At 55.0% G+C, this 13851-nt stretch overlaps 1 protein-coding gene across 1 annotated transcript in view; it reads right to left on the bottom strand.

Moving 5' to 3' along the window:
• Positions 1 to 1185: 1185 nt before the first annotated feature.
• The window catches only part of ARRDC1 (arrestin domain containing 1), a gene marked incomplete at its 5' end in the record, with an annotated part of 15647 nt that continues 2981 nt past the window's right edge, over positions 1186 to 13851 (bottom strand). The window contains 6 exons of the mRNA XM_009875267.1: positions 1186 to 1250; positions 2155 to 2566; positions 2748 to 2924; positions 3289 to 3471; positions 3936 to 4090; positions 4591 to 4641. Of these exons, the coding sequence (XP_009873569.1) occupies positions 1186 to 1250; positions 2155 to 2566; positions 2748 to 2924; positions 3289 to 3471; positions 3936 to 4090; positions 4591 to 4641 (1043 nt within the window). The remainder of the gene's footprint in view (positions 1251 to 2154; positions 2567 to 2747; positions 2925 to 3288; positions 3472 to 3935; positions 4091 to 4590; positions 4642 to 13851) is intronic.

The raw sequence follows: 13851 nt of genomic DNA, 5'->3' as shown, positions 1-13851 counted from the left end.
TTTTTGCATCCTGTTGTGGCTCAGGAGACCAGCGGCAAAGCGGTACAGGCTCATGGAGAGAACAGTGCCCAGGCCAAGCACCCTTGCACACCAGCTGGGCAGCGTGGAGGGACGCCAGGCTGAGCCTCCAGGGGAGGGAGGGCTGTCCCGAAGGGAAGGGCTTCGGCGGACAGGCTCCTCGGGCAGACTCAGAGGTAGCATTGGACAGACTTCTGTTACTTGATTGTCGTGTAATCCTGGCCTGCCAAAGGCAGCGGCAGCTGGGATGGAGGAGAGGGCCAGGAGGTGGGACACAGGGGATCCAGTCCTGCCGCCTGCGGACTGACTAGTGCTGTCCATCTCCAGTGCTGCGGTCTAGCAGCAAGCAAGGATGGACTGTCTCCTGTGGGGCTTCTGGAAAGCTGCCCTTGCTGAAAAAGGCCAGAAGCTGGCTGCTGGGCATCCCACACCAACACTGGGCTCCCCCTCCACATCTCGCCAGGTCCTCTTGGGTTATGAGCAAGTGCCCCAGTGAGCTCCCTGCTGCCAGAGCCTGCTCTCCTCTCACCGCGTGCAGGTGGAGGAGCAAAGGCTGCCAGTCACTCACCTCACACCACGGGTATAGCAAGGGCTTGTGCTTTTGGCTTTTTAAGAGTCCCTGACCTTCCGAACCTGCTTACTCCAAGAAACCTCCTGTTTTAGCTACCCTTAGGATCTATGAGGACAAGGAGGAAGGGCTGTTGGAACCATTTCGGGAGAGCACACGGCCCCTAAAAGAGATGAGAAAGTCCACACAGCCCAGCCTTCACCTACAGTGGAGACATGCCAAGTCAGAAGCATTTCAGATAAGGCATCGCAGGTGCTTTGATAGTGAAGCAGTTAATGTTGACTACAGTACTTTAAACAGAGGCTGCTGCAGAGGGCATCCCTGGGGCAAAACCAGCTCTGTAGCACTTGGCGCAGCAGAAGGAGATGGTTCAGTTTCCGAGACCTCTCCTATACACACGCAGAGGCTGCTCTGGCTGCCCTTTTTGTTTCTTTCCCCCCACTCCCTAGAAAGAGACTTAAAAAGCCCAGGCCGGGATGTGCCATTTACCCCAGCAAGCAGCCAGAGAGAGATAAAAAGCCGCCTTGTGCTGTGCCAGACGTTGCGGGAGGCAGGTGAACCTCGGCGCCCGGGGGCAGCGGGGCTCGAAGCAGGGGAGGCTAGTTGCCGTTGCTGATGCTGGAGTTGGCACTGCTGCAGCTCTGCTCGTAGGATGGAGGCGCCTCTGCGGGGGAAAGAAAGATTTTTATGGTGGGTGTTTGGGAGGTTCCCTTCACCCCAGTCGATGTAAAGCAAACTGCCAGCATGTACACGTGTCAAGAGCGCAGGCGCTCTCTCCTCCAGACCCTGCGACCTGCCCCCCTGAAATATATGGGGTTTGCGTGTTCACACGCAGAACTTGAGCCAGCCAGTCCCATCCCTTTCCTAATGCCTACAGGGGTTAAAATCAGCACCTCAAAGTCCTCTTCTGTCCCTCCCCTTCTTTCACAAGCACACTCCGTGACACCTGCTCCATGACACCTGCACTGTGTGTCCCAAGATAGGACTGAAATGACACATCGAGTGTCTTGTTACCCCAGTGCTAACAGGCAGGTTTATTTGGGTAGGACCATGCTAACAGACACTGCTGGTCCCTCGCAACCCAGCTGCCCAGGACAAGCACAGCTCCAGGAATCCAGCACGCTGGGATTTCCCCAAGCTTTTCCACCCTGGACAGTCTCTCAGCTCCCGCCCCCACAGCTTGTGTCTTCAGACCAGCTGCAGGCCCGCTCCAAGTCAGACAGAAGATTTTAGTTACATCATTTTCCTGGCTCTGCTCCCACCAGCCTCACCACAAGCCAAGAAGTTTTTCTATCAGTGGGAGGCTGAAAGCTCGTTTAAGAACAGGGAGATCCTCTCACAAGCCCAGGGCAGGCACGGAGGTAGCTGGCTTTTACAGCTGCAAGAAGGGATTCCTCCAGAGGCTAAAGCAGGCAGAGAGATCTCATGATCCCCTCTGACACCAGCTCCTGGCAAGCTGACATCCCTATATTCCCACCCAGTTCGCAGCTAGCAATCAGACTCTTGTGGTAGGAGATGTTTACTACCACCCTGCCAGCCCGTTCAGGTCTCGGGAGCGAGCTGCTCACCGTACGGGTAGCCCCACGTGCTGTACTCTGGAGGCAAAATGAGAGAGCTGGCTGTGGGGACGGGCACCACATTCCCTTCTGCGTAATAAGGGACAGTGGCTCCTGTCGACAGGCAGAGCGTGGGATGGTTCGGGGAGCCCGTCTGCTCCGAGTCCACCCTTATCTCCTGGAAGCTCAGTCCTGGGGCGTAACTAAACGGTTGCTGCTGGGAATGGCTTTTGGTGGGGATCGAGACATTGTCCATTGGGTGATAACCGCCGGCAGCCTCCTCTTCCTCCGGTGGGGCACTGGGGACCACTGCAGATGGGATGTGCTGGATGGACCGGGAGGGGCTCAGAGGCACCCTGTTCACAGCAATGTTCCCGATGTAAATGGGGAGAGTGACCGAAACCTCCGGCGACTTGAGGGAAACCTGGAAGAGAAGGAAAAAACAGTAGCATCCTCTTCGTTATCCACTGCACTGGGAGGCATCCCCTGATGCGAGCGCCACTCACACCACACAGCTACGGAGTTCAGCAGTTGAGCTCCCAGAAGGGAGCACAGAAGCTGCAGCACAGCCCAGTGCAGCTCCCCAGGAGCCCCGATGCACTCACTTGGATGTAGTAGTCGATATGTATGAGGCTACAGCCCTGCAGAATGGACTGGGGCAGTGCTGGAACGAGGATCTGCTCCTTCCATTCTGCATGTTTCCAGGCTTTCACTCCTGAGCCTTCCACCTCCGCAATGGTCCTCAGGTCATAAATCCAGCGCTTGGATTTATAAGCCACTTTCTGTAAAGACAGAAGAAAATACAGCTAGCAGAAAAATTGTAGATGGTCTTCTGTCTCCCACAAATGTAAGCCAGGACATGAAACCACCCAACTGTTTTGTCAAACAGGCAAGAGCACAAACCTAACATGCAGGTTACAGAGCAGAAATACCCACCGTTATATAATAGACTGAGTTGGTAAAAGCAAAACAAGCTCTCCCACTTTTTTCCCCAGGAAGGTAGAGAGAAACAGCTAGCCAGAGGGCTGGACCCCTCGCTGCCACCTCCCAGTCACATGCAACAGAGACACACACTGGTGAGAACTGCCCCAGTTTCACAGAGGCCTCAGGAGGGTGGAGCACCAGCACAAGCCGAAGGATGCTTACCTGGAGCAGACTGGCTACCACAGCCCCGGTGTCCCGGCCCGACTTGTTCTCTATGTCCGTACGGAGCTGGATGGCTTGCCCCACGATGTACCCTTTCAGATCCGAGGTGGTGGTTAAGATAATGTTGCCACTTTTCACAAGCTTGTAGTTGAACTTCTTGGTGATTGACATAGTGTTGGGCTGCTGCAGGACAGCAAAGAGACAGAGATCTTGGTTCAACAAAGAGCCTCCAGGAAAAATGCTCCGAGATTCAAAACAAGCAAGCAGAAATATCTGGTCTAAAAGACACAAAGAACCAACAACACAGCACTGCCACAGACAACAGGTCTAGCTTCTCCATCCCCTCAGTTTTGCTGTCCCACTAGTCGCTCTTCCCTCGAAAGCAAATTTCCCAAACCCAGGTCTCTAGAAGCACCTGGTGCCACTGGCCAACATCTCTCTCTGCGTGCTGAAAATTCACCATCTTTCAAAGCAACATGCAGAAGAGTCAAAAAGCACTTGGAGCAGGGACTGATCAGGAGTCCTTGTCCTGCTTTTGCACCGTCAGAAAGTTGTCCAACCACACAGTTATTCCCCAGACAACATGCAGGGCAAGGACAAGTGCTGAAGCCTTGAAACTTCCCAGCCACACTCCTCCTTGCTCTTACCTCGATGTCAGGGATGTCATTCAAGTTGAGAGGGCAGAGAACGTAGAAGATCCTGTTGCACTTGTAGTCCTTGGAGAAGCGAGGTGTGTCTATCACAGCTTTCACCTGATGGAGGACCTTGCCAAAAGGGCCTTCAAATGATGTAGGAGCAGAGGCTGGAGTCAAGAGAGCAAAAAAGAGGATCATAGGGCTGAGTCAGTGTTTCTATACGGGCGGTACAGTCTCTTTAAACAGCTTTCCTCTTCATCTGAGGAGTTCTGCAAGTACTTGAGAGACAGAGCACATGGGAACTCCCACAAGAAACACTTAAGTCATTCAGAGACCTCACTGCAACCTCCTTGCAGAAAGGATCCTCTGCGCACTGTGTGCTCACCACCGCAGCCCAGGACACTGCGCACACCCTGAGAGCTCGCAGGGCCGAGCTTCGAGAGGCTTCAGCGACAGCTCGGACCCAGCTTTGCACCAGTGCAGAAGGTTCCCACTGCTCTAAGCTCTCCTACTGCCTGCAGCTGACTTTACATTCCCTCTAGCAACTCTGGGCCAAGCTGCCAGCCTGCCTCTGCCATCCAGCCCAAGTCTTGCCCAGCACAGCTCAAGAGGCTGCAAAAGCCAAGGCTTACATGGGAGTACCTTAAGCCATCCATCTGCATCATACCTGGCAGCAGGAACTGGAAAGGGAAGTTGTGCTCTCCAGCTGTCAAGACCCCTGTAGGAAACATGAGGAAAAGGTAAGTGATCTCTGTGAGAACATGAAAAGGTCAGTGATCTCTGGAGAACATGATCTCTGGAGAGTGGGACCACCACCTTGGGAACAACACGCAGGTTGTTCAGCTGCCTACAGCCCACTGGACAACTCCAGATTCCATGGGCAGTGCTTGCATCGACAGGATCATCCGCTGCCACCTGCCTCTCCTTGGGACAGGAGAGGTCTCCATCCCCAGTGGCTGGTTCTACGTTAAGACACTGTGGACATGAGGTAGTCTGGGGCAGGGTTTAAGGGATTCCAGTGCCACAGCAAGTGGTTAGTCCCAGACTACTGACACAGGACATGGAGAAGGGATGCTGTGCGTTTGTCTTTTCTCAGGTAGCCCACAGCCAGTCAGGGGGAAGGTAAAGAAAGCACAGGCACATCTGAGGGTGGTAAGGAGGTGTGGTGGGCACCAAGCTGCTCTAGCCTTAGCCATACACCAGGTCTCACACAGACTGCAGAGTATTTGGGAGTTGGAACCAGAGATCCACCTCCCAGGCCTAAATGCAACCCCGATCCCAAGAAGGGACCTGCAATTGCTCAGCCTGGCTGCTTAGACCAGGAAAAGATTTCCACAATATTAAAACCTCAATGCTGGTTTCCTTCAGCCGCAGCCTGCTCTGCAACAGCAGCCTTGAGGGCGCAGATCAGAGCTGAGACTCGGAACAACAGCTACAGACCCCATCCAGAGCCCCAGTTCCCTCCCAGGGCACGGGGATGGCTGAACCGGACCCGCAGCACGATCCAGTAACATCAGGCAGCTCCCAAAGTTGCCTTCAGCAAGGAAAACATGAAGATTTACCCACACTTGTTAAATACGTGTAAACACGAGAGGTTTTGGTTTTGAGTGGCAGTGCTAAGAGGAGACCCAGGCACCGATTAAATCAGGCTGTGTTTATTCTGCTTTGTAGGATATTGCTGGAGGTACTAAGACTGGAGATTTCGCTGGCTCTTTTGTTGATGCAAGACGGAGGAGACAGCTTGCCCGTTAGCAACGTTGGCTCTGCAGAGCTGACAGTAATAGAGTCCTATCACCAGGGGATTAAGCGGATTATGTGAGGGGGGAAGTGAAGAAGGAGAAGAAGGGTAAATCCCCCCACAGGCCCTGGGACCCAGGGGAGGTGGTGTTTGACTCGGTGCATCCTTCAACATTCTGAAAAGCTGCACCTCTGCCCCCACGGAGACTGAAGGGCATCCCATGCACACATCCCGCCCGCAGCGCAAAGGCAGAATAAATAATACTGCAAGCGTCCCGTCACGCATCGCTACAAAGGCAGGTCGGGAGAAAACCTAAGAGGTGCTTGTTTATCTACTTTGCCTTTACAGAGAGGAGCAAGATTTGCTCATTCCCGTCAGCCCACCCAAAACACCTCCCCTGGCGACTTCCCTCCCCGTCCCCCAAATAAAGCCCAGTTATGTAGGCTAAAATGCAACGCCCGCTCTTGTCACCAGGTGGAGGCACAAAGCCAGCCACGGCCTTCGCTGCCAGGTGGGAGCCTCCAAGAGCTGGGACAGACCCAGAGGTGTGGGGCAGCTTCTCCTCTCCCCTTCCCGAGAAGCCCCTCCCGGCTACAGGCAGCAGTGTGAGATGCAGCGGGTGCCTTTGCTTGCTGGTTACCAGGAGAGAGCCTGGCTGACAGCAATGGCTCAACTAACCCTGTGCTTGTTTGCTGCTCCGAGGGCTTCTGCCTTTTATCAGGTACCATTCCACGTTGATCTTGTACCCTTACTTTTAGAAAGCAAACCCTCCTGCACAACTTCCACACTGCAGTAAGAGGACTCACTCCAGTGGTGAGGGAGAGGCAGCAAGTCCTGTTACTGCAGTCAGGAGGGAGATCAGAGCCCCAGAGGGTAGTGGCCGCTGAGTTTCCACCAAGACCTGGAGGCTTTCCAGCTGTCTGACCTGCAGAGCCCCAGATGAACATGCAGGCATTGGTTCCAAGCCTCCTGCTGAGCGGAAAACTTCACAGCCTTTCCAGGACCCTTAGGAAAAGTCTCGCAGACATCACAACCCTTCTACATCACAAGCAGCACAATCCAACAGTTGAGCTCCTGCCCAGCTCACGTGCACCAACAGAGACCCAGGCTGGAAGTGAACCTGCGAGCATTTCACATTCACAGTTTCTAACCCCTGCACAAAACTCAGGGTCCTGAAGGTTGCCCCCAGCAGCAGCACCAAGCGAGGCAATATACTGCCCCAGCCACGCACCTGGCCAGCATCCCTGGCAGAGAACGTGGTTCAGCTGTCAGAACCAGGTAGTCCAGCCTTCCAGTAAGTCACCAGGTGAGAACCTCCCAGCATAGTCAGAGTAGACCCCTCCAAGCGCTCAGATCAAGCCCGAGCACCGAGACCCGTTGGCTCACAGCATATTCAGACTTGCTATGACCTCACTTGGAGCAGGGAGCAGCCTGCAGAGCCCTCCTGCAGCTCGTGCCAGCCACACACGGCCCACAAGGGCTCATCATGGCCAGTGAGGAGTTCCAAGACCAGCTACCCCAGACTGAAGTCGTGCCCCATCACAGCCCACGCAGACCAAGGGCACCGCAGCAGTGCTTGGCTCGTGGCCACAAGAGCCCTGACCTCAGCCCCGTGCCAAGCGGGGAGCCAGAGAAAAAGCAGCAAGCTCTGCTCTCCACTCCATTAAGCTGAGCTGCTCCAGGCAATTAGCAGTAGCTCTTATTTTCAGACCTGCTCCTCCTTCCCCCAAAAGAGAGAGAAGCGCTGTTACGCCAGCCCTGAGATCCGACACGCAACTTTCCAGCAGGCTGGACACAGCACCCAGGTCCTGCCCAGAGCCACAGGTGCCACTGCAAGTGGCTTTATCTATCGAGCATCTCTTGAGCATCTCTTGAGCAGCCAGCTCCTCACAGAGCCCCAACTTCCAGCTGAAGAAGAACCAGCAGTTCTTGCCCTTGTTGCAAGCACAGAGGCTATTTGGGCAGGTTGCTGGTGCAGGGGTAGCAGCACCCTCAGCCCTGCCTCTGGCTGGGGACCCTCAATCCTCGGCAGCCTGGAGTGGGAAAATTGAGAAGCCTGCTGGCGCAAAAAGCAGAAGGGGTGCTGGAGTTCAGTGCCAGAGCTATTTCAGATACAAGGGTTAATAAAAATGAGATGAAGAGAAGCATGAGCATGATCCAGAGTGCCTGGCAGAGTGACAAGGCAGCAGAGCTCAGGTCCTGCCTGGCTCCTGCAGGAGGAGAGGCAAATATTTAGCAATAACTCCACACTGAGTTGCTCCCCAGGCTCCTACTTGCCTCTCCCGGCAGAGGCTCCTCCAGAACGGACACACTGGAGGCTCCGTGTCCAACTTTCCTGGGATTACAAAGCCATTTCGGTCTTTTGCCACATCTGGTACCTTTGGTAAGTGGGAAGTTGGCAAGTCCCAAGCTGAGTCCCCCCCTACAGTGAGAAGGGAGGTGGCACTTACTTTTGAACTCTCTAGCTGGCAACTCTGCTCCTAGAGGCTGAGCTTCCTTCCACAAATGCTGAATCTTCTTACTCTAATGAGGTTAATCTGCAATTTCCCTCTTTCCAGTGAGCATGGGCAGGGCCCAGTCTCACCTTGTGCCAACACACAGGGACCTCTCATGTGGAAAACAGCAGCAGAAGGCACCGCGGCAACCTGCGAGGGAGACTTGCAGTGCTCACCCATGCCTGGACAGCGATCACGACAGGGGAGATCATGCCCAGCACGCAGAGACACTGCATCTGCTGTGCAACTTCGGCACCTGAGCAGCAAGGGGGACACAGAGCCCACGTGACACCACTCACTGACCCTGGCCCTCCAGCCCTGAGAGCTTCAAGTAAAGATCCAAGGACACCTAACGTGCTAATTTCATTTGCAGGTTGATTTTGCAACAGAGACAGTTGTTGCCAGCAGGCAGAGGTAAGGTGGTTTCCTCTTAACGGCCACCCCGATTTGCAGATACCGGGAACGAGCAGCCTGTTCTGAAAGCTGCTGTCTGAGCTCCTTTCAAAGCAAGTCGTGGCCCGTGCACGGGTGAGAGCAGATCAGCAGGAGTTCAGCATCGCGCAAGGGGTCTCCAGTGGCCCCCGCAGCAGGCTGCAAAGCTCCTGAGCAGCTTGCAAATGCACTGCGAGGGGAAAGGGCTGTGCAAGCCACTGCAGCCACGCTGAGCCATTACCTCTTCATTTCCAGAAGCCTGAACAAAGGCCACAGTGTGCTCGACCGCAAAAAAGCTTTTCCTGAAGTTTACATGCAGCTAAAAATACCCTGAGAAAGTCATTAGGCCGCAGAAGCAGCTAGATCAGCAAGGTTCTGCCGTGGGGCCATACCTGGAGCAGCCTTTTCTCCAGATAGGAGCCAAGCCAGCAGAGATTGGCCGCCTCCGCACAGCCTTTGGAAACATCCTCCCTAAAAATTCCTGGAGGGAAGGGAGCTGCTGCCCCAGAGAGCGTGGAAAAAACCTTACCCAGATAGCAGGAGCAGCAACAACATGCTAACAGCATGGAAAAACAATCTTATAGGGCAAAGCAGAGAATGACCTTGGAAATTTCCCTGAATCCAGTGGAGAATCATCTAGAAGCAAAGGGACTCTCCTGTTCACGCCACACTAGAACAGAGGGCTCTTTGCTTGTCCCAGCGGACACGGAGGAGGCCTGTGAAGAGTCACCACATGCACAAAGGAAGCACCTTGATGCAGAAGGTTGACATCGAGTCATGGGAATAAATGACACCGTCGTAACCACGTGCGGGTGAAGCGACCACACGTCTGTATTTACCCTGTTAAACAAATGATGCAAGCTGAGCTTCCTCTGCCACAGCTCAGGTGCTGAAAGGGTTTGGACTCTCTTCAGAGCAGTGCAGCTTCCCTGGCCAGCGCTGCCAGGCCCCTGCACAGGCAGGGCAGCAGCCAGAGGAAATACCAGCCCTTCAAAGCCATCGTCCCTCTGAGAGCGAGGGGAAGCCACCTGCCCACACCCTGCCCTGCCAGCAGCCAGCCCAGGGCTGAGAAAGGTCTTCTGGCAGCAGGGCAGGGCTGAGGTTCAGGAGGAACCAACCACACACAAACAAGGACACTGAGCCCCACGCGCTGCGTCCCGCCTGGGCTTCCCAGGGCTGCTCTGCAGCTTTCTCGGTTGGCGGCCCGTGCAGACAGGCCAGTCTGACAGCACTGGTGGGGCCAGATCCGCCCAGGCTGCACATTCAAACCAGTGCCACCGCAGGGACAGATGCCTTGGCCACTGATACGCAAACACGACGGACTCAACCGAGCCTCATTACTCATCCCTGTGAAATCGCACGCGCTGGTGTGCTGGGAGAGCCAGCCCAGCCACCCGATCATGCAGCAGCTCAGGAGACTGGGCACACACATCCCTCTGCCTCACCAGCTTTCTCTGTGGCTACATCAGGGGGGAAAAAAAAATCTAAAAAATCAATATTCTGTGTATTGCTTCCTCCACTGCCCAAAGAGGAGGGTGCTACGTGTTTCATAGCCACAACCAGATGGTCTCCCTGCACCCCAGGCACGGGCACCAGGGTGCAGCCAAACTGGGGCTCCTGCCCCAGTCTCCATCTCTCCCGACTGGTACCTGCCAAGCAGCCGGCAGCGGCTCTGCTCCCTCCTGCTGCACACGTGGACACTAGAGCGGGAACAAGCTGCGCCTTTGGAGCACAGGCATTTTTTGGGTTCTTCTAGTAGAGGAACAGCAGGCCAGGCCATATGGCAGTTTCTCTCCGGCTACTTCACGAGTGATGTATTAACTGTGCTGGCCAAATCCTGTCGTACGGAAAGGTACCTGCTGCCTGCTGGTCCCGCTGCCATCGCCTGCAGTGATACAGTCTTCCCGCTGCCTCAAATCAGCCCTCCAGCTCCCCAGGGAAGGTGAGCTCCTCCAAAGGTGCTAAGTTAGACTGAGAGCAGTGCTACCGAGGCGCAGCTCGGGTACTCTCCTCTCAAGGCTCTCCAGGCAGAGAGCACAAAAGCAGCAGGTTTGGGGTTTCCACCTTCAGGTGGAAAAATGGGCAGCCCTGCCCCTGCTGTGTGCTCTTTGACACCAATCCCCCAGCTGCAGTCGGGGCAGCCAGCGCCTCGCTCCTCCCTGCCCTCCTCTCTCTCCTCACCCACCTTTGCAGCCCAGAAAATTGAATACTAGACATAAGCAAGAAGGTGAGAGCTCTTCTGGCTCTCTGTATGAGAGATGTCAGATGGGAAGCGTTAATTTTGTCTGTGCCAGGGCGCTTCAGGCGATGCCGGGCCACTGCAGCTTTAACATGGGGACTCCAGCTCAGTCCCTGGTGGATTAAGCTAATACACAGGATTACAAACTGCAACAAATGAGGGTAAATGTGCAGTCCCTGCATCAGACGCAGGTGCCCCAGAGGGAGAAACCGACAGGCAGAAGAACGACCTGCTGGGGGAGAGACTCAGCGTTTAGTTCAGCTTAATTTTGCTCGAAGGAGAGCAGAGCTGCCGTACGGCAGCGAGGGAGCGCAGTCCCCAGCCCGCTCCAACTCCCGTTCAAAGCAGCAACACGCTCACACCGGATCTGCACGCACGCAAACACACAGCGGGAACAACCTTCCGCGCTCAGATACAGTTAATGCTGCCGAGATACACCTTTCTGTAACACGGGAGGTACAAAGAGAGGAAGAAAACACATCAGAAAGCCCGGCACTGAGGCCAGGATAAAAGCTCCACCATTTACAAATCTGTGTCAGCAGTTTTCAGTGATATTTTCAATGAATTAGCAGAATCTGGCGGTATTGAAATGCTGAAAAAAGAACTCCGAGGATTAACAGCAATCTATTGAGGCAAGAAACTGGGTAGTGCTGACAAAGCTGCTGTGACCCAAGGCAGTCACAGCTCCTTCCATGTGGTTTTCCTGGGCTTAACCTGCAGTTACTGCTCCTGACCCTGGCCAGGAGCTGGTACCAGCAGGTCCTTGATGTCTCACCAGTGCCCACGGGCACCCTCCTGCTCTCACCTGGCCAGAGGCTGTCCAGGAGCATCACCCACTGCTTTGCTACCTCCAGCTCGCACAGCAATTCCTGAGCACAGAACAAGGGACCTAAGTCTTTCAATGCTGTTTTAAGTCAGATCACTACACTTTTTAAATTCAGCTATGAGTCAGGATCGTCACCTTGTGCCAACTGTTGGCCCTGAAGGTGTTGTGCCAGGCTGGTAGAGAACCACCCCAGGGAAGAAGTGATGCACAGCTGCCCCCTTGTAGCATTTTGTGCAAAAACTCTGCCAGGAGAGGAAGCACAGGGAGCAGCCAGGAATTCCCCGCAGCGCCTTCTAGATAACTAACAAGCTGCCAAAAGAAAGGTCAGCTGGAAATTACAGCCAGCTCCCTGCACGGGTTCAACTCAGGTACAAGCAAGATTTAAAGGGAATGAAAAAAACAAAATTCTACCTTTGCATGCACAACGCAGTTGGAGTCTAAAGGAAATGGCTTCATGCGGGCACAGGCACAGCACCTGCTCTTCTCTGGCTGAATAAGGCCAGAGCTGGAGAGGAGACAGGGAGAGGAACAGGAGGCCTCAGCAGAGCTGAATTACTCCATTATATTGGATCGAGAGAAGCATCTCTCTGTCTGAGAGCGGCGGGTACACGCGGTGCTATTTTGTGCTCGCTGCAACTGGTGTGCTCAATCTCCCGCGCCGCTAACACCTAGAGAAACCCAACACCTCCCCACGCTGCAAGGCTCCTCCCGCCCCTACTGCATTTCTTTGCAAGAAGAGGGCCTGAGAGGAACCAGCACGGGGGAACAAGTGTCCAAGTCAAACCCTGGCCGAGTAGAAAAAGCAAATCCTGCCTTGGCCTCCCCTCTGTGAGGTAAATAATGAGGTTCCCTGAGAGCCACCTATGGGCTGGGCGACCTCCCCGGCACAGAACCACGTCCACAGCGAGGGGCGAGGGGCCAGCCGAACACTCAGCACTTCCCATGCTTTTACGTAAAGGTTTTATGTAAAGAGCCCGAATTCATCAAACCACTGGCCCGTGTGCTATTGCCGAGGTACAGCTCAGACCCTGCGCGATCCCTCAGCAGCTTCACGGGTGCTCGCTGCCTCCAGCTCCTGCTCAGCCCCGGCGAGAGGTTTTTCTGGAGCGTGGAGGCTGCACTGCTCCTACAGGAATAGGCACAGACACAAAGAGGGTCCTCTGCCACAAAAACACGTGTCACCAACCTGTGGGTGCTCCACTGGCAAGGCTGAGCTCTCCATACCCCGGATGCTGCTCTGAGGGGAGGGTGAGATGGGAAATTAAGGATAAGGCCAGTGCCTTAAGTAAGTGCCTTAGGTTGCAAAGTGGGCAGCTGGGTTATTTCAGGGCCTGCCTCCTTTCTCATGCAAAGTACAGCCTTTAAAAAAAAAAAAGGCAACACAGAAACCAGTATGTAACACAAGCAACAGCTGATGCTACAGAGGACGGGCTGCCCCCTCACTCATTTCAGTGCAAAGGTGTGTGGGTGGAGAAGCGCGGAGTCACTCTCAGATGCATAAAGAGCAATCTCAGCCTCGATAGTTTCGTAAACCTCCTCTCCCCTTCCCCCCGACGTGTCCTCAAAGAGCACAGCTCCGGGGTTTTCAAAGTTACTGCTCAAGGTGTGGGAAGGGTGAGAGCGAGGTGGGTTGTTTCTCACGCTGAGCCTGCCTTCCTGAACCGTCCCTCCACCCAGTGCCAGCAATTGCCAGGGATGGGCGAGATGGAGACACACTGGATGTTGGCTTTTGGGACACCTGGGACCCTCCCTCAACCCGAGGCGACACTGCTGCTTGCTCTTCAAGGCATGAAAAGGAAGGGTGGGCACAGCCAGCCCTTGCCTGAAGGAGCAGGCACACACCCTGGGGGCGGTTCTGCGTGTTTTGATGTGTGTGGCTGGACACACCACTGCAGTGTTTGTCCGCAGCCACCCTTGCTCGTGGTGCTCACTGCTCCCGCCTGCAGTGTCCAACGCTGGCCAGGGAAGCTGCCATCAGCCAGCGGCCAGGCTGGTGCTCCTTCGGGGGTCTTTGCTCAGGAACACTTCTGACCCCCTTAACTCACCCATGTCCTCAGCTCCTGCTGCCACCCATCAGAGAGCGTGGCCCAGCTCAACATCCCGTGCCACAAGAGCACGAGGCTGCCTCAGTTTCCCCTCCCAGTCAGGTGTCGGAGCTGCACGAAGGCAGCCCAGGGAGCTACCATGAGCCCTGGGAG

Source organism: Apaloderma vittatum, unplaced genomic scaffold (genome assembly GCF_000703405.1).
Source record: "Apaloderma vittatum isolate BGI_N311 unplaced genomic scaffold, ASM70340v1 scaffold21500, whole genome shotgun sequence".
Taxonomy (NCBI): domain Eukaryota; kingdom Metazoa; phylum Chordata; class Aves; order Trogoniformes; family Trogonidae; genus Apaloderma; species Apaloderma vittatum.
This window is presented reverse-complemented; position numbering and strand designations above follow the sequence as displayed.